General features: G+C 36.2%; 1 protein-coding gene across 7 annotated transcripts in view; it reads right to left on the bottom strand.

Annotated features, from left to right (window-relative positions):
- Positions 1-1,595: 1,595 nt before the first annotated feature.
- LOC100249696 (uncharacterized) overlaps positions 1,596-21,068 on the bottom strand; it is a 105,668-nt gene continuing 86,195 nt past the window's right edge. For 4 of the 7 annotated variants that reach the window (XM_010654128.3, XM_010654125.3, XM_010654126.3 and 1 more), the window contains 4 exons: positions 19,297-19,431; positions 17,191-17,298; positions 16,975-17,040; positions 2,031-2,505 (listed from right to left, as the gene is read on the bottom strand). In XM_010654128.3, coding sequence (XP_010652430.1) covers positions 2,431-2,505; positions 16,975-17,040; positions 17,191-17,298; positions 19,297-19,431 — 384 coding nt within the window. In that variant the 3' untranslated portion in view covers positions 2,031-2,430. Of the gene's footprint in view, positions 1,810-2,030; positions 2,506-16,974; positions 17,041-17,190; positions 17,299-19,250; positions 19,432-21,068 lie in introns of those variants that run through there. The other 3 variants (XR_786247.3, XM_010654129.3, XM_010654130.3) reach the window with 3 other exon arrangements.

Here is a 21,068-nt window from a genome sequence, read left to right on the forward strand (position 1 = left end):
TCAATGGATCCTTTCCCTGATAATTGTCCCAAAGATGGGGAGATCATGAATTTTTAAGGTCATACTAACACCTTTATGTCGTATCAAGCTGACGTTGAACTAATACCAATTATTCCACTGAGAAGATTAGTTGATATTAGGTTAGATAATATTCTAAAGGCTAATGCTCTGTTTGGAAACTGTAAAAACAGTTTTCTAACTTAAAAAATACCGACTTTTAATAAAATTAAAAAACAGTCTTTTGAGATTTAGAGCCCGTTTGGTAGTGATTTTAGTGGAAGTGTTTTTATTTGAAGTGTTTTCTGCTATAGTGTTTCTATGAAAAACACTTTTATGATAATCAGAAAAAATGATTTTAAAGTGTTTTTGATAATATATTGTATAAATATAAAAACACTTTTAATATTAATAAATTACCAAAAAGGACATACAATTTTAATTAAAAAAAATGGTATGATAAACAAAAAAAACTTTTTATTAATAAAAAAACATCTAAATCACTAAAAAAATAACATTGAATAAAAGATAATTTTAAAATTAAAACAATATATGATTACCTATTAATTTCTAAAAAAAAAAAAAGACTTTTCTAATTAAAAATAATAATTTTTTTATCACTATACTAAAATTTTAAAAAATATTTACAAAAAACATCTAAATCAATAAAAAAAAAAGAACATTGAATAAAAGATAATTTTAAAAGTAAAACAATATATATGACCACCTATTAATTTCTATAAAAAAAAAAATTTTCTAATTGATTTATCACTGGGGGGCATTTTTGGAATATTTCAAAAAAATTGAAGTGTTTTTTTTTAAAAAAACACCTGTCAAGTGATTCTCTAAAAATCACTTCAAGTGTTTTTCCAGATTTTCAAAAGTGTTTTTTAAAATTTGCCAAACACTTTATTTTCATCCCAAAAACACATAAAAGTGTTTTTAAGGGTAGAAACACTTTTAAAAATCACTGCCAAACGAGCTCTTATTTTAAAAACAGGTTATTTTTTTAATAAATTATAAAATTTTTTGTTGTTTTTTGTAAAATATGTTAAGCAACAACTAAAAATATGAAAAATATTTGGAAAAATTTTACATCATATTTGGTTGTTTTTTTGTAAAAGTTTTGTGTATGATATTGAGAGGATAGAATAAGTAAAAAAATTAAATACAATTTTGTTTCTAAAAGAAATTAAGAATTATTTTCAAAAACTAACCATCAAGGTAGCCCAGTTGGTTAGGGCAAACATCGGAAAGTGTGGTCCTAATAAGTGATACATGGTCTTAGATTCAAATCATATGACTAATGATATCTTGAATTTACTTGGTGCTGATTATTGTAAGGCGATCACCACCTAGAGACTTGAATCCCCGTGAAAAGTTCCAAGGGCTTGACCCTAGAAGTTTCCTCAAGTATAATATATATATATACTAACAACTGTTTTCAAAAAATATTTTTTGGGAACTGGATTTGAAAACCCACCCAAACCCTCGCCTTAAAGTGTATCTTTCCTAGGTCCTGAGGTTTTAATGTTTGAAGGCCTCTATTTTTGGGATGCAGAAAGTAGCAGAGTAAATGAGTGGTGATAGCAGTATGTTGTAGGATTGTAGTGGTCATCTTGGTATAAGGGGAGTTGGGATACCATTTGTACCTTCATAGGGTATTAGCCTGCAATTCCTTTTTCCTAAAACTTTCTTACACAACCAAAGGTCAATTCTCCCAACTCTTTGTAATTATGGGCTTCATTGTCAAGTGTACAAACTCCACCTCTGCATCCCCATTGGGCCCATTCCCCACTCTGTTTTCCACTGCTAAAATGGATATTAACAGGATGAATTCAAGAAAATATCAATCTCAAAAAATTCAATAGAATAATATAACTTCAGCATGAAAGGTATTAACAATTCATTCAGAAACAAGTTTGATTGCATAAAAAGATGACTTGGCCTTAAATAAAAGTACAAATACTTCAAAATGTTGCCAATTAAAGCCATAAATGATCAAAACAGTCTCAAGGTTAAAACAAATCAGATGAGGGAATAGGAACAACAATTTCTTCATAAAATGTTTTATTGGGGTATCAACATTTACAAGAATTTGAAGAGAGGCTGATCTTTGATAAGCCCAACATCATCTCCCTCATAAAAGATTGGGATAATGACCAGTTGTGTTAGTACAACAGGCTGTTCATCAGTACAAGGCATCTGCAATTATTAGTATAACATTACATCACAAAAATCAATTTTGCAGCCTTTTTGGCTGCATGTCAAACCACCATGAATGGCATCGAGAATGTTTAAGACTGATGAAAGAGTCGGATGGTCACTATTAGTAGCAACAGAAGTTGTTTCCTTCACACTTCCTTACCTGCTTTCTCCATTGAATTTCTGGGCTAGCATCTTTAAGTTGTGAACTGATGTATTTGGTACAGTTTAGGCATGCTCGTTCTCAAAGCATAACAGACGATAATCTGATAGAACAGTGAATAGTTGTGTATCTACAAATAGCTGCAAAATCCAAGAAGGAACTGCATGATGCCTAGATTACTTCAACCAACCACAAGGATTTAAATTATATTAAGAACTTCAACTTCATGTGGGTCATGTCTGAAGTTTACAAGGAAGAATCCAGTCAAGTGCTAAGATCCTAACCAATCCAAAATAGAGATTGCATTTGTAAGTAGAATGAAGAGTTCAAAAGGATAATCAGTAAGAGGTTAAAATGTTCAAATCAATTCACGTAATTTAGTAACTCCAATAAGTTCAAAAGTCCAATAAACCAAACCAGCTCTATTACTCATTTGATTGCACGATACTCAATGGCCAGAAAGCTTGGGTCAAAGGACGGAAAGCTTTTCTGCCTTTGCAGAAACAGTCACTTTCATACTATAATCTCAAGCCAACAACTTGATTAGGACGGTGGCTACAACTTTGACAGAGAGACTTGATCTCTTTCTTTCCATACTTTCAGCACATTAACATACGGTCTCCAATTTAGTGATGAATTTGGTATCACACAATTAAACATCTGCTCTCATGTTATGCAAACCAGAATAGATGCCCAGGTGGACATAGATACAAGATAACCTAGTGAACTTTGTGGACTTCTTCCAGCTTGAAAGTCCACCCCTATCAGAACAAAGAGCAACCAAGTTGAAAGTGAGGAGGTCAATCCCCTATCAACTTGTGAGCTTCAGTTTTAGCTTGCACAGGCCAATGGAAAATTGGAAGCATTTTTCATTTTTCACATAAAAACCAGATATATCAAGCTTCATGATATGATTTACTCCCCAATGGAAATAATGGATAGTCAACATGGTTACAGCCTTTACATGCACATGTTACATATTGTATGGCATGTCAAGCTTTCATTGAAAATACATTTGGTTGGTGTTATGAACATCGAGCTTGTGTTTGAGTTCAACAATCTGATTTTTGTCCTTGAGTTATTTCAAATGGGCTTCTAGTAATGCAAGGGACTACTTCAATCAAGTCTTGTTCCCATACTTTCCAAAAGAGGGGATAATTCATGAGTCATCATGTGTTGATATACTCCAATAAAACAGGGTTGCTGAAAGGAAAAATGTTCATCGTCTTGGTGTTACTCGGACATTATTGTTTCAAAAACAAGTACCAAAATCATATTGGGAAGCTGTTTTAACTACTGCCTATTTGATAACCTAGGTCTCATCTAGAGTATTAGGATTCAAAAGTGCCAAGGAAGTATTTGCAAAATTCTTTCCTAATTGTCATACCTCCTATAAAGTGAGTCCAAAGGTTTTTGGGTGTGTGTCATTTGTTCAACATTCATACACATTACCGTGAGAAGTTAGATCCAAGGGCATTGAGGTGTATCTTTGTGGGGTATTCACCTACATAAAAGGGCTACAAATGTTATCACTCTTCTTCTAGAAAATTTTATGTACCTATGGATGTAACCAAGGATGCAAAGGCCATGATAAATCGGAGAAATATTGCCGATATTTCATGTATCGACCCACCTCGACATGATAACCACCATGGAAACTTTGATCAAGATATTTTTTGTTATTTATCCCCATTTATCGTCGTTTTATAGGCAAAATTCCGATATTACACTGATATTTTGGATATATTGGTGGTAATTTCGGTTACAACAACACATCTCACTATGAAGAAAAAACTGTTGGACCCAATACCAAAACATTAATGCCTCAGCCCATTAACACATGTGGAGGCTAATAGGGCACTAACATATTAAATACAACATTCTTCTCGATGCGGGATTCCATTTTTAAAGCTAAATACAAAAACCACTTAAATATGTAAGTGAAAGGTTTCAACTAAGGACCTTGAGCTTGAAGTGAATAACCTCTACCATCAGGACAAATATGCTTTGCTATTACATGTGCACACAAAATAATATATGTATACATGTACTAATCTTTCATATATTATATATTATAAATTAGTTAAAATAAAATTATTATAAATAGACAAATTTTAATTATTTTATTATGTATTTTATATAATAATTTAATACAAAATAAATGTAAATTTATAAATAAAATTATTAACATTTTTAAATAAAAAATATTTATATATTGTTATTTCTTTATACCTATAATATATATTAATTTCCTTGTTAAAAAAATTTTAATATATATATTATTATTTATCTATCATTTTTAGAGTTTTTCCCAACATTTCTATGAGGTTTTTTTTTTCTTTATCAATTTCTATCACACCAATATTTTGTATCAAAATATCCACCAATATTTTTTGATATATTCTGATATATTCGTAAAATCAAATTACCGATATATTCGTCAGAATCAATATTTTCATCCTTAGATGTAACCTTTGCAGAAAAAGAAAATTATTTCTCTGGTTCTTATCTTTAGGGGGAGACGCCACACCTCGACCACCTGAAGCCCACCGATGACGCGCTTTTGGATGAAGCTTCCAGGTACCCCCGTAACTTCAAACTCCCTATTTTCTCTGTGGGGTTTGGGGCTTCTTCTCCTTCTCCTCCTTTCTTGGGGTCGGATGGTGTTGTGATGGGGAAGATGGGGGTTATCAGTGGTTTGGTTGGGGCCGTGGATGAAGCGAGGAGCAGGGATCTTCCGTGTGAAGAGTGGCTGGTAGACCTCTCAGTCCACGAAGATAGGAACTTGTCTCCGAGAGCGTCGGGTGGTGAGGCAAATGGGCCCGATCTAGCCATTGTTCCTTTTGGAGGGGTTTTAGAAAGCCCATTAGTGGAGACGATGGCCCTTCAGGTGGAAGTGGGGGATGGAGAGGAAGAATGAAGCTCCAGTTGCCTTGCGAAATTTAGTCACTGCTTGGGTATGCCGACAGTTGGGTTTGAGGAGGAAATCCTATACCTGTTGAGGAGAATGAGGGGGAGAATTGAAAAGAAAAATCAGGACAGGGAGAATAATAAGACAAAGTCTTCGGTGTCAAAGTCCAGTAGGGAATTAAAGAAGCTGGAATGGACGGTAAGCTATAAAAGAGCTAAGTTGGCTTCCAATGAAGGCAAGTTTGGAGGGGCTTCAGGATCAGGGATTAAATGAAGATAAAGATTTTATCTTGGAATGTTAGAGGGGCAAATGATAGTGAAAAGAGGAAAATCATTAAGTCCATAATAAAATCCAATAAGGTGGACGTGGTGTGCTTGCAGGAGACTAAAATCAAGGATATGAGTACGGGGATTGTTCGCAGCCTTGGGGTGGGAAGACATATTGATTGGAGAGCAATTAACTCTAAGGGGGCAGCTGGAGGTGTTCTGGTGTTTTGGGACAACAGAGTGATTGATTTGTTGGAGGTGGAAGAAGGGATGTTTTCAGTGTCTTGTCTGTTCAAGAATTGTATGGATGGGATGAGGTGGGTTTTCACTGGAGTTTATGGGCCGGTGTGCAGAAGGGACAAAGAGGTTTTTTGGGAGGAGCTTGGGTCAATAAAAGGGTTATGGAGAGATCCTTGGTGTGTGGGGGGAGACTTTAACATGATCAGATACCCGGAAGAGCGCAGTAGGGGGGGTGAGTTATCTGCATCAATGAGGAGATTTACTGAAGTGGTAGAGGATTTGGAGCTAAGGGACTACCCCTTACAGGGGGGTCTCTTTACTTGGCGAGGGGGGTTAAACAATCAGTCCCAATATAGGCTCGACAGGTTCTTAGTTACAGATGAGTGGGACAGAATGTTCAATGGAGCCATGCATGGGATTCTTGCTAGACCAGTTTCTGATCATTATCCTATCCTACTTGAAGGTGGAGGTTTGAAAAGGGGTCCGTCACCTTTCAGATTTGAGAATATGTGGCTGGAGGAAAGGGGGTTCATGGATCAGATGAGTAGATGGTGGGACAGTTTAACTTTTACTGGGTCTTTTAGCTTTGTTTTGTATGCAAAATTAAGAGCCTTAAAAGGGCTTTTAAAGACTTGGAATAAAGAAGTTTTTGGGGTAATTGAGACTAAGAAGAGAGAAGCTCTTAGCCAGGTGGTGTACTGGGATGCAGTGGAGAATCATTCAACTCTGAGTTTGGAGGATTGTGAAGCAAGGAAGGAGGCTAAGGAGGCTTATAAGACATGGGTGTTGAGGGAAGAAATTTCTTGGAGACAGAGATCAAGGGAATTGTGGTTGAAGGAGGGGGACAATAATACTAAATTCTTTCATAGGATGGCGAACGCGCATAGCAGAAGGAACTGGTTGTCTAGGCTGAAAGTGGATGATTGTTGGCATACGGAGGAGTTAGATTTAAAAAATAGTGTGGTGGGTGCTTTTAAAAATCTGTATACTGAAGAAAGGGGGTGGCGTCCTGGTGTTGAGGGGTTGCCCTTCATGAGATTAGACAGCTGTGAGGCTGAGGGGCTGGAAATTCCCTTTACGGAAAGGAAGGTGTTTGCGGCACTTTCAGATCTTGGCAAGGATAAAGCCCCCGGCCTGGATGGCTTCACCATGGCCTTTTGGTTGTTCAGTTGGGATTTAGTAAAGGCTGAAATAATGGGCTTTTTCAAGGAATTTCACGAGAGGGGCAGATTTGTAAAATCTCTAAATGCAATATTTCTTGTTCTAGTCCCAAAGAGGGGAGGAGCTGAAGATTTGAAAGATTTCAGGCCCATCAGCCTTGTTGGCAGCCTCTATAAGTTGCTGGCCAAGGTGTTGGCCAATAGAATTAAAAAGGTGTTGGGGAAAGTGATCTCAGAGTCTCAAAATGCCTTTGTGGAGGGTAGACAGATTTTGGATGCAGTGCTGATTGCAAACGAGGCTGTGGACTCAAGATTGAAAAACAATGTGGGAGGGGTGTTATGCTAGTTGGATATAGAGAAGGCTTATGACCGTGTTAGCTGGAGCTTTTTGCTGGTTGTCCTTAAAGAGATGGGGTTTGGCTAGAGATGGATAAAGTGGATTGATTGGTGTATCTCCACGGTGAAATTCTCCGTGTTAGTTAATGGGTCTCCTTCCGGTTGTTTCCAAAGCACGAGGGGGCTAAGACAAGGAGATCCCCTTTCCCCTTATTTGTTTGTGATCGCCATGGAGGTTTTTAGTAGTATGATGAGAAGGGCTATTAGTGGGGGTTACTTATCTGGGTGGAAGGTGAGTGGTGGGAGGGGTGAGGGGGTGCATATATCGCATTTGTTGTTTGCGGATGATACGTTGGTTTTTTGTGAGGAGTCTTCAAACGAGATGACTTATCTAAGTTGGCTTCTCATGTGGTTTGAGGCGTGCTCGGGTTTGAGGATCAACTTAGAGAAGAGTGAGATGATCCCGGTTGGAAGGGTGCTGAATATAGAGGGTTTGGCTTTGGAGTTGGGGTGTAAAGTGGGAGGGATCCCTTCTAGTTATTTGGGAATGCCCCTTAGGGCAGCTTTCAACTCTTTGGCGGTGTGGGATGGGGTTGAAGAGCGTTTTCGTAGAAGGCTTACTATGTGGAAGAGGCAGTACATATCTAAAGGGGGAAGACTCACCCTAATTAGAAGCACTATGTCCAGTATGCCTATTTATTTGATGTCTCTCTTTTATTTGCCTAGAAAAGTGAGGTTGAGATTGGAGAAAATTCAGAGGGATTTTCTGTGGGGTGGGGGAACTTTAGCCCATAAACCTCACCTTGTAAGATGGAACTTGGTATGCTTGGAGAAAAGAAAAGGGGGACTAGGGGTGAGAAATTTATTTTTGATGAATAACGCCCTTTTGTGTAAGTGGAATTGGAGGTTTGCTAATGAGAGAGATGCGTTGTGGAGGAGTGTAATTAGCCTCAAGTATGGCGTAGAGGAGGGGGGCTGGTGTACTCGGGATGTGATGGGAAGAAACGGAGTTGGTCTTTGGAAAGCAATTAGGAAGAAGTGGGGGTTGTTTGATGGCAGGGTAGTTTTCTATTTGGGTAATGGGCAAAGAGTGAAATTTTGGAAAGACAAGTGGTGTGGTGATGGGCCTCTTTGTGAGTCCTTCCCATCTCTTTTTTCCATGTCCATGTCGAAGAATGCTTGGGTTTCGGAGGTGTGGAATCCTGTTGGTGATGGGATTGGTTGGACTCCTCTCTTTGCAAGGGCGTTTAACGATTGGGAGATTGATTTGGTGGAGCGGTTGTTGCAGAAGATCCAAGCTTTCAGGGTTCAAAGGGAGGAGGAAGATAGAGTGATATGGACAGCTTCAAATAATGGGGCTTTCTCTATTAGATCCCTTTATTCTATGATGGAGCCGGGGGGCCTTTCTTTGTTCCCTAGTGAAAGAATTTGGAGGGCAAGAGTGCCTCCCAAGGTAGCTTTCTTTGCTTGGGAGGCTTCTTGGGGTAAAGTTTTAACACAGGAGCAACTTCAAAGGAGGGGGTTCTCTTTGGAAAACAGGTGCTTCCTCTGTCTATCTGAAGAAGAAACAGTGGATCATCTTTTACTGCATTGTGTCAAGACGCGGGTCCTATGGAACCTCCTTTTCTCTCTTTTTGGAATATCTTGGACTCTTTCGTGTACAGTGAAGACAACCCTTCTTGGGTGGAATGGAGGGTTTGTGGGAAAAAGACGCAGGAAGGCTTGACAGATGGCGCCTTTATGTATTTTTTGGTCAGTTTGGAAGGAGAGAAATAGGTTAGCGTTTGGGGATGAGGACCTTTTGCTTCAAAGGTTGAAATATTCTTTTGTATGTAATCTTTGGTTTTGGGTCAGGGGTTCCCTAGCAGAGAGTCATTCTTCTCTTGTAAGTTTTGTAGAGTGGTTAGGCTCCTAGTTAGGGAAGGTGGTGTGTATACTCCCTGTATACCTAGAGGGCACCGGTTTTTGGTGTTTCCTCTTTTCGTTTAATATACTTCTTTTACTTATCAAAAAAAAAAAAAAAAAATCTTTAGGGGGAGACATTACCTTTAGAAGACAAAGGTCCCTCGCCCCCATGGCTTGACCTTTCTATGTTACCCTTGAATTCTTTCCCTTCAAAACTTGATTTGACCCTTGTTGTCAATGACAATTCTGTCCATATTATTCCAAGTGAGTGCGATTCAGACCCAACTTCAAAAAATTAATAAACTAGATCCCTCTATTAACACTAATCTAGAGCCTATTGATACAAAACCGTCGCAAGTTTACTTGAAAAGAAGAACAACCACCATTGAACCCGTGCATACTCAAGACTTTGAATCGAGGCCAGGTAATAGTTCTATCTCTCCTAGTACTTTAAATGTTGACAATGACCTTAATTTACCCATTGTCATTAGGAAAGGTACAAGACAATGCACTCAACATTCTTTGTCATTTTATAACTCCTCCTAGTCCCACAAAAGTTTCTCACTCATCTGTACACCATAAGCACTCCATAAAACCTTGCTGAGGCACTTAGCAATGAGAATTAGAGACAAGCCATGAGGGTTGAGATGGAGGCCTTGGAAAAAAATAGAAAGTGGGAAATTGTAGAGTTGCCTAAGAGGAAGAAACCAGTTGGGTGTAAATGAGTATATATAATCAAGGACAAAGCTGATGATCCCTAGAAAGATATAAGGTTAGTTTGGTAGCTAAAGGTGACACACAAACCTATGAATTTGATTACCAAAAACCTTTGCTCTCATACCTAAGATGACTATTGTGCAGGTGTTATTGTTGTTGGCAACTAATTTGGTTAGAGCTTACACAATTTGATGTAAAAAAATGCACTTTTGCACGAGGATTTAGAAAAAGGGATCTATACAGAAATTTCTCTAGGTTTTGGAAAAAGTCATGGTAGAACCAAGTTATGCAAATTAAAGAAAGCCTTATATGACTGAAAACAATCTCCAAGAGCATAGTTTGGGAGATTTTCCAAAGTGATGTTAGCAATAAAATACAAACAAAGTGAAGGTAATCACACTTTGTTCATTAAGCATTCAACTTCAGGAGGAGTGATAGCATTGTTGGTATATGTGGATGATATCATTGTTATCGATAATGATCCTTGAGAAAATAGGCTCTTCAGCAGTGATTAGCTAGAGAATTTGAGATTAAAGAGTTTGGTAGATTGAAGTATTTCCTAAGAGTTGAAGTGGCTCATTCCAAGGAGGTTATCTTTGTTTCACAACAAAAATAAGTGATTGATCTTCTCAAAGAAACCGAGAAACTTGGATGTAAGCTAATGGACACCCTCATAGAACCAAATTACAAGTTAGGAGAGGCCTTAGAGCATGGGGCTATAGATCGTGGCATGTACCAATGACTAGTGGGTAGACTCATTTACTTAGCACATAGTAGACCAAACATTACATATGTTGTAATTATTGTCAATCAGTTTATGTACAATCTCAAAGACTCTCGTTTCAATTTGTCTATCATATCATACACTATGTTAAAGGAACTTCCTGTAAAGGGTTGTTCAAACAAGGTATGGAGTTATGCTTGGAAGCCTACATAGATGCAAATTATGCTTGATCAGTTTTAGATAGAAGATCAACCTCGGGGTACTAGACTTTGCTTGGAGGAAATCAAACCACTTGCAAAGTAAAAAGCAACCAGTAGTCATAAGATCAAGGGTCGAGGTGGAGTTTCAGGCAATGGATAATGGAATTTGCGAATTGTTATGACTTAAGATTATTTTAGATGATCTTAAGATCAAGTGGGCACATGCTATGAGACTCTATTGTGATAATAAGTTTGCAAACAACATCACTCATAATTAGGTACAGCATGACTAAGCAAAGCATGTGGAGGTAGATCGACATTTCATAAAAGAGAAGCTTGCTAATGGTCTTATTTGCACTCCATATATTGGGACAGGTAGCCAACTTGCAAATGTTCTAACTAAAAGACTAGCTAATATTACATTTCAAGGAATTATTTATAGACAAGCTGGGAATGAAGAATCTCTATTCACCAGCTTGAAGGGGAGTGTTGAAAGTTTGGGTCCTATAATTTAGGATTTTTCTCCTTTTATGACTTTTCTTGTCTTGTTGTAAATTAGTTAGGACTTTTTTATACAACTATAAATTAGTTATAAGGAGATTTCAAGTAATTTGAATTACCGTGTACATCAAGAGTAATCCTTTCCTAGAATAGGGGAGGCTAGATACATATTTTTTGGTGTATCCCTTGATTTTGGTGAATAAGAATGATATAAAATTTCATAGGGCCAACAATATATGTCAGGCTAACACCTTCTCTCATGTGCAATGCCATGCCCACATGTGAAAAGGCAAATCTCAGATCATGGACCATAGGAAAATAAATGAGGTAACAAATAGACTAGAACCCCAATACCGTGACTTGACTTGTAAGCTTAAGCTATTAGGTTAAGGGCTACTGATGTATGTCAGACTAACAAGAAGCATGAATGGCAGCTTCCAAAGAACCCTAGAAAAGGCAAAAAGGGACACAATCAACTAGACAGTCCTCATGTGTCTCAAGAAGATCTGTTAAAAGTTGAAAGAAACTTCAACTCTCAACAGCAGCCTCAAGATGGAAAAATGCTCCTCATGGTATTTACCCATAATGCACCCTCTATAAACAGAACTTGCAGGAAGTAACAAAATCAAATTATGTTGAAGGCAGCAATTCAATCAATGTTGAACTGGAAGTGTTACTCAATACCACAATATTAAGACATTGCATAGTCAATGTATTATCCAATCCTGATAATATTGGTATTACTAAGCTCCAAATATACCAGTTTTACGTTTCCAGTCCATAATGGACAGGTAAGGTCCAACAGTTTACAGTACAGCCTGAAACCATTTTTAAAGGGTTTCAAAATCTCTTTCCTAGTTTGTTCAGCATTTATTCCTTCCAGAGGCTTAAAACACATTTTGTAAGTTAGATCTAAACAAAGATTGAAGCTAAAATTTAGTACCAAACTGTAAGGGGTTCAAGAATCCAACTTCTATGTATGAGTTAATTGTCCCTACTTCACTAGCATTTTGTTGCTAACCTAAATCTACTTTACCTGCAAGTTGAAGATTGAACCAGTGAATTCATTAAAATATGTACTTCAATGACTTACTAGCAAATATAAAATTCCATACCCTTTATTAGAGAGGTTAAATTAAATTCACTGAAAATCATAAAAAACATTAGTATGTTAATGTCTGGGTTTTTGTCCCTTTGGTTCTCTTTTTTCTTTTGTCTGCTCAACTATTTGTATTTCTCTTCCACCCCCAGGCTGCATCCCATTTCTTTATTTGACTTCTTTCGATATAATCCTTAATTGCCTGTCAGATATGTTTGTGTGTGTGCATGTGGGTATTATTTTGGTGAACTTTGATACTCCAAATTATGTAATTATTGTCAAAATGAAAAAAAAAAAATCAAACTTGTACGTCACATACATTAGTTTGTCCTTGTTTACAACTACATAAGACTTTCAGTCAATAAATCCATGACATTTCATTCCATGTCCGTGCTACATACTAGATGTTCAAAAATTATTTAACAAGTGAAATATTTATTGAGAAATGCACATGTTAAAAGCTCTAAATTCAAAGACATCAAAAGTCCGATTGGTGTTGATAATTCTCCAGGTTCCAATCAATGCCTATAAAATTGACTAACCTATGGACTAAGAAAGAATTATTACTCACAGTATCAAACTGCTAATTTACCATCCTAACTTCCAGGCGGGAAGACAAAGATACACTATTTTTCTCATCTCACTTGTCATTGATCATGACCTGGTCAATTGGATGGATATGCCAACATCATAGGGAACATTTACTTAGGTACAACACCAGTGTAAAAATGAATAAAATCATTGGTTTTCTATTAAAAATGGGTCTACAGTTATTACATATTTCCACCAAGAATGGATAAATTTGTGAACATTTCTTTCCCGGAGATGGACTGACAGGCATGCTGGTGAAGAAGGCATTCAAACTCTGGGGAGAAGTGAGCTAGGGTTTTTGGGCCTTTGATACATGCAATTAATGTTGGTTGATCAACCCAAAATGGAGGAAGGAGTGACTATATGGGCAAGCTTGGAGATTTTCAAGCGCAACTGTTTGGTTATCTTGATTGATGAGAATGTTGCTCAGAAAGTTCAAAGAGGGATAAGGGTCATGCACTATTTGGTGCATACAGAACAAACAAAGAAGAAATTTTATAGGACAATGAAGCTACTATGGATTTGGTCAAGTAGAATGTCAGGCAACCAAGAAACATGCTTGTAAGGTGTGAGCACTAAAAGTAATGATGCTAAGATAACAGGAACGAGAAATGAGCACCTACAAGAAACTTGGAGATAGCCATGATGAATTATAAAATACGAATAATTTTAGCTGATTTTGTCAACTATCACCACCATAATTATTGTGTGGCTAAGGACCAAGCTCATGATGAACATCTAAAAGGCAAAAAACTCAAAATTAAGAAGCCTGAGGTAATGCCCTTTTTTTTGAATGGTTTATCAACAAAAGAAAATGCGGGTAAGTACACACGATGTATACAAAGAAGTCAAAAGACCAAAAACCAGTGCAAAGACACAAAAAATAGCAACCACACCTGCCTAGGGCCTAACCAATCCACAAAGTCCAACATAAACAAGGAACAATCCCCTATAGACACTCTTAAGCCAAAGTGAAGTGATGTCATGGCCTGAGGTGATGTCAAAATCAAGACGCAGGAAGTGATGGCCAAAGCAAGGACATGGCTTATGGTTAGCTAAATTTAGTAATAAGAGAATATGCATTCTGGATATGTAGATAACATCAAATGAAAGTGGCTGCTACCTGTATTTGTTACTTATAAACAATAATATGATTAGGAAAGGTGATAAATGGGGGAAAGCCATGTATATAGCTGACCCCAGTGGAGAAAGGAAGGAATGTATTCTGATTTACATTGTGATAACGAAGCCATAATCAGCATAGCTCACAATCCAACTCATCATGACAGGAAGAATTATTAAGGTGGATCAACTCTTTATTAAGGATAAAAAATGATCAATACTTCATTGGGGAAAAAAGTAGTCTTGATAAATTTGCATACCATTTATGAAAACCAATCATCAACTTGCAGATTTCTCTAAATGAGTGACAAGTCATGTATTTCACCAGGTGTAAGGAAACTTAGGACTGTAAGATACGCATGTATCAACTTGAGGGGGAGTCTCAAAACTTTTAACTAGTTAATAAGTGGAATGACATACCTTTTTATCTTTTCCACTTAGGATACATATATGATTAAACGTTTAGGTTGTATGGAGCAGTTCACTAATTATCTTCCATTTCTTTTATCTTTTCTTCTCCCCCTTTTTCCATTTCTTTTCAGCCAAACAAATTATGCAAGACCAGTTTTCGAAGATTATGCCTCTTCTATCAAACTGGTTGATGCTTGAAGCTTTTATTCCACATTGCTGTCTACCTAAAAAATGCCACCTTTGTAGGTACCTTTGGGGCCATATCTCTTTGCTGGAAAACCATCTACTTCTCTCACCGTGTCCTTATAAAATGGGATGATAAAAAGTTATTGTTGCATGGCAATCCTCCACACCTCTCTCACATATAAGAGAGAGAGAGAAAGCAAATGTTTTTTTTTCCATTAAATTTTAAATTCTTTCATATTTTCTCCATTGCCCTTCAATGACAAGTAGCATTATCTTTGGTATTGTTAAGCCCTAAATCTACATGCAAAGATTCTAAGTTAATCCTATGAAAAATAGTAACTATAAACTAAAAAAACTTGAATTCTTTGTGAAAATTTTGAAACTTTTGTAAGATTGCTTGAGGGCCAAGTAATCTAAAAAGTAAGTGAGCAACTAAAGTGTTAGAGATAGCATAAAAATGTTCATCAAGTTTATTGATTATATTATTTTTCTATTTTTGCCACACTATTCTTTTCACAAGTTCATTGTTTTAGTGTGTGCAAACTACAGTAAATTGACATCACTACGCAGGAAATTGTTTAGACTAAGATGAGAATTGGGTTTAGTGAGGTTTTATGAGAGTTATGGGGGACCTCATTGTTTCTTTGTATTTTGCCACAAAATTGCCAAATAGGGAGATTGTTGGGGTATTTTATTTCACTGGCAATTTTGTTCCTTTCTTACTAATTAGATGCAACTTACTACCTTGGGTCTTATTTGTTTCAAAACAACTTTGAACTTCATCAAATTCGGATTCGGGTTATTTGGAGTTGTGAAATTTAAGGTCAGTCTTCTTCTTAAGAAACTAGATTCGAGAAAAGGGAGGGGGGTAAAGGGGTCAGGGAGAAAGAAGAATTCTTTGCCTTCTTCCCTTTCTGAGAGGGAACTCTGAAAGCTAGAGAGTTCAATCAACTACAATTGCTCTCCATCCATAAGGGAAAAGGGGAGGGGTGCTAGAATTTAGGGAAGGGGTTGGACTTGGACTCAGGAAGCTTTAGTGCCTAGTAGGAGTCTCTTTTTTGGGGTTGTAGTAGGGGATTTCTTTTTTCTTCTCTTTTCTCTTGCTTGCCGATCGACTCTAATTGTATACTCCGTGTGTACTTTGTTGTGCCTTTTGAAATGACTAATATAAGAAATTAGTAAGAAAATACTTTCTATTTCCTAATTTGATTTCTACTACATTTTTAATCCCCAAAATTATATTTATATCTAAATTTTTGTTTAATTCTAAAAAGAATTTTTGGAATATTTTTTAGTAAGTTTTAAAATTGTGTTTATCTCTAAATTGGTATTTGATTCTAAAAAGAATCTTTGGAATATTTTAGATTTAAGAAACTCTCCATAATTCTAAAAAAAGTTATATAAATATAAATATAAATATTTTATTTAAAATGTGGGTGTGGACTTTCATGAATCTCAAGAGAGTATAGTTATTCTTAAAAGTTTGGTCCTGCAACTCTCAAACTTTCAAGATCTTTCTTGAAAGAACTTTCAACTACAACAAAGGTCAAAGATTTTATTATGAAACTTCGATAAGGGCTTCAAGGGATCCACTAAGGAGCACAAGGGAGTGTTGCGTTGAGGACGTGAAAAAGGAGTATAGGTGCTATATCCGATTAGATAAAACTATGTACCATTTTATCATATTTAATGGATTATTTAGAGGTCAAGAGACTACCCATAGTTTTCTACACCTAATAGGTTGCTAGGTGGTTTTTCTACATTATATCCTGTGCTCATTTGTGTGATTGACTTCTAAAGATTCAATATAAAAGTACAAACCTAAAATAGGTAATAAAATATTGATTTGGGGTTTAATTCAAAGACTACCTATTCACCCACCTTTGATGTAGTTCCATTATATCAAGACTAGACATAAATTTCTTTCATAAAGGAAACTTTAGGATTGCATAACTAAACCTTCTCAAAATAGGAAATCAAAATCAGAAGGTCCCCACTTCCATCACTCAAGCATACCTGAGTGCCATCTTATACACTAGTGGTTCCTAAATCAAATACCCCATAAGGATTTGTGAACTTGCAGGTTTGCTTGATTGCATTAGAGAATAATAATGATACGATAAATAAGAATATGAAAATGATACTAAAAATGAGAGGTAAATTAAAAGCACATTTGGCGTGTAAAAGTAATTTAAAATTAAGGAAATGGTGACAAAGGCAAACTAAGGAATGCAAAATACCTTGATAAATGGTTTGTCCCTATTGGGAAAGGAATCAATAAAGCTATCCTTGAGAAGTAATGAAACCTGAAAAATAAGTGAATATTCAGATGTCAAAGAAATGAAATAAGCTATTCTGAAGCCAAATCCTTGGTACTTGCAGCGTTTTGATACCAAAATAATTAAAGATTAAAAAAAAATATTTAAGATGGTAAATCATGATTCAGCTTCTCTAACCCTGTCATTGTTTGATTGTACACTAGTGATTGTATGAGATCTCAAATCTGAACAAAATGACTCCAGGTAGCGCCTCATCACATGCAAAAATTGGGCAGCAGCTTCAGCCTGCAAATCAACACTAACAGATGTTATGGTCTAAAGCATGAAGTATCATAACCAAATCACTAATAAGTAACAGTCAAGCCACAAAATAGTAAATATCAACACAAAGGGAAAACAAAAAAAAAACCTATACCATGAAAACCAAAAAAAATGAAAAACTGATTCTACTAGCGCTTGAGGCCTGACTGAAAAAGGCTGGGTGGGGATGTGGGAGGTTCCTTGCATACCCCTCAAAGAGGGGGCAAAAAAGGAAGTTACCTATCAGGACTAAGAAATAAAAAGCAATTATAGTAATTAGCACCAACTAAGATGAAGCAGTACAGGCAAGGTTTGGAATTGCAATAAGGATCCAATGTGGGCATCTACTATTGGAGTTTTGGATTATGCACAACAGAGTAGAGGAAATTAAAGGGGCCATTTTCAAATGGAGGGATGAAGCCCTGGTCCTGATGGTTTTAACTCTGGCCTTTTTTCAAGACTGTTGGGAGACTATTAAAAGATGACGTTGTTAAAGTCTGCAAGGCGTTCCATGCAAATGGGATTATCAATAAGAGCACAGATCAAATTACTTTCCCAAGATTTCAAAAAGAAAACCATGAGAAAAAGGGCAATCCAAGGGGAAGCTAATGACATACAAAGACCTGAAAGAACAAACAGACTTCAATATCTTATAATAAGAACTAAAGGAGCTTTGGATATCTTTATCAGCCAAGTTTAGATAGAAGCATGAATATCTCAAGACTTTCTACCTAAGCCATGGATCATAAAATATTTCGTCCATTCCTTCCATCCAAATAAACCATAGAACAGCAAACATAGCACCTTGTAATAATACTATTAAACAGATATTAAAAAAAAAAAAAATCAACCTTAAGAAATACTGACATTTCTTTCCAATTAATTGGACCATTAAACATATAATAAAAAAATTCATTCATTCTGTGCACATAAAAATGGTAGTATCATGTATCTTTAATTATTTATTTATTCCTGAAATGACATCTATTAATGCTTTTACAGAGATAAAATCTGCAACTTCTAAAACAAATGGAACAGACAAACAACAAGCAGCATTTGTTAAGAATGTGAGAGTCTATAATCACTGGCACTTCATTGTACATATATCCAGGATGCCTTTTTCGCTATTGAAATGAGAGGTGGGATAAAACTAATAACTAGCAATGAGATGTTGCATAAGCTTGAAAATTCCAGTTACCCTAAATGAAATAAATCATCTTTAAGAAATTATTTCCATATCTTTCCAATTAACTGAACTATTAAAGAGATATTATAAAAATCCATTTGCTCTACATGCATAATAAAATAACGTCTTATCTCTTTAAAGTTCTCTTAGAGGTCTAGAGAGGCATATGTCCTCACCAAGAGAAGCATTGTTCCTCTTGTACTTTGCAATAGATTATATCCCCTATTGACATTTTTGGGATTTCTGTATTGGGATTGTTGGACTCTTATTTTTCTCTAATCCTGTCTACTTGGAAAGGACCTGTCATCCTTCCTTGTATAAAACTTTACTTTTCTCTATGATAGAACTTCTTTCATTTTTATTTTTTAAATGAGAAATTGAAATAATAATAATCAATTATTGGAAGTTAGAGTCAAATATCATTTGAATTCCTTTAGTTTTAGATAAGTTATTTGAATTAATCTTTGTTGTTTAAATTTTATGCTTATCAGATTAGAAGTCTTATCTAAGTTTGAAAATAAAAATAGCTATCTATTTTGTAGTTATCCTTTTTTTTTTTTAGTTTAAATTCTGGTTTCCTAGATTTTGTGGATTCTATTGAAGAGTCCCGGTATAAATTAGGGTTGTATGTTATTCTTTAAAGTAATGAAGATTTAATTATGGTGCATACTAGTTTTTCTTCCTTCCCAATAACATCAATGCTTTCATGAAAAAAAAATAAAAATCTGAGCATTGATACAGTGCAACATACACCAAACAAGATGCAGTTCTCTTAGAATGCGATAATCTGTAAACACCTGCACTTCATTGCACTTATATACAGGATGCCTTTTAGCAATTGAATTCTGACATGCCAACTTAGCATGTAGTGGACCTAGTTCAGAAACAAGCTCTTTATGTCGAGGAAGGGCAGGCAAGCAACACGTCTTCACCTACATAAATGAAAGGAAGCAATCAGAATACAAGTTTAACACTTCCTTGCATTATTTGAAAAGTTCAGGATCATTAACATTAGCAATTTCAACCAAAATCCTTATGCTATAAGAGGATTAGCATTTCTAAAGCAGTTATTTGGACACATTCAAGTTTGAAGATCCCAAGATTAGCTCGTGATAACTAATTATTAAGTTCATGCTTCTGGCTCTCAAAGATACTATTGTAACCCAAGTATGAAGACACAAAAAGATAACTCCCCATTTTTCCAAACTGGAAAACCCTAAAGAACAAACCAGACAGACCCTAAAGTGCATTCAAGTTTACGGTGAGACCCAAAGCAATGAACCCAGGGTGTTCAGAAGGAGGTAACATTGTACAGACACTAAAGATCAGTGGGTGTGTAAACCGATGCTCTCTGATTGTCAGTCAGTGTTTCTTGAGAGAGAGAGAGATTAGGGTTTGTGTCTTGTTTCTTGCATTTACATAGCGAGAATTTTTAGTAACAATAGTACCATTATGCTGCTTTTGTAATAGAAAACAATGAAAATTTCAAGTTCCACCTAAAGTTACTGCAGTTGCATGATTTGTAGCTAATAAAAGAGGCAATACCAAAACATTATTGCAGCTAAAGAGACCTTTCATAAGTGTCATCCCCAAGCTTTGTGCTATGTGCTTGGGTAGTAGTGAGACAGTCAATCAACCTTCCATCATGGTTCAGCTGCTATGGGTTTGTGGCACACATTTTTTGGGCTTCCTGTGACTGCTTGGATTCCTCCTAGACATGGTGTAGATCTGATAGTGGTCACTTTTATGGCTTTTGGAGGAAATTCGAGGAGCAGGGTTCCCTGTCAGGTGGCTACACTTATATTTTAGGTAATACGGCTAGGAAGGAATGGAATGACTTTTTCAACAGAATCCTTGCGGAATATGATACACATCTTTTCCTTGTTGATTATTTGCATTCTTCGGCACTCTGGGGAGTGCAATCATATGTTCAATTGGTGATATGTCTCTTGTGTGATCAGGAGGAATGAGAAGGTGCTTGTTGAGTGGAAACCCTACTCCTAGGTTTAACTTTTATTTTTGCTTGCTGAGAACCCAGGGATATGGGATAGGTGAAGTTCCCATAGATCACAAGGCAGAGTGGTTGGTCTTCTCCAAGACTGCTGGTGGACCTGGCTCTAAAGGAAGAGATTCTAATCTTACTGGAAAGGCTGATTTAAGCAAATTATTTGGGTTTCAATGACTTCATTGTGGAGGTTGACTTGGCCAAATCTATACCTTGGGTTTCACAGGAAGAAAAGGGACTTTGAGGAAGCGAATTCTTACCTACATAAGACCATTGATCTGCCTATACACATTGAGGGTGCTTTTACATTGGGATCCTTCAATAGATTAACCAAACAACAGATATGTTGGCAAAGTGAAGTTCCTAACAGCTAGAGGTTTTTATAAGGAATCCATGCCCCCTTGATTGGTAAGATTGTGGTTCTTTGTTGTGCTTTTGGTTGTTTTTACTAGCTTTCTTGCCTTTTCTTTACTGACTCTGATTTTACCCTTGAAAGATAACTTATCCTTCTTGTACTTTTGATTCATTGTTTTTCAAATAAACACTAAAAATTATAGAAAACAA

The sequence above is a fragment of the Vitis vinifera genome, chromosome 7, assembly GCF_030704535.1.
Source record: "Vitis vinifera cultivar Pinot Noir 40024 chromosome 7, ASM3070453v1".
Taxonomy (NCBI): Eukaryota; Viridiplantae; Streptophyta; class Magnoliopsida; order Vitales; family Vitaceae; genus Vitis; species Vitis vinifera.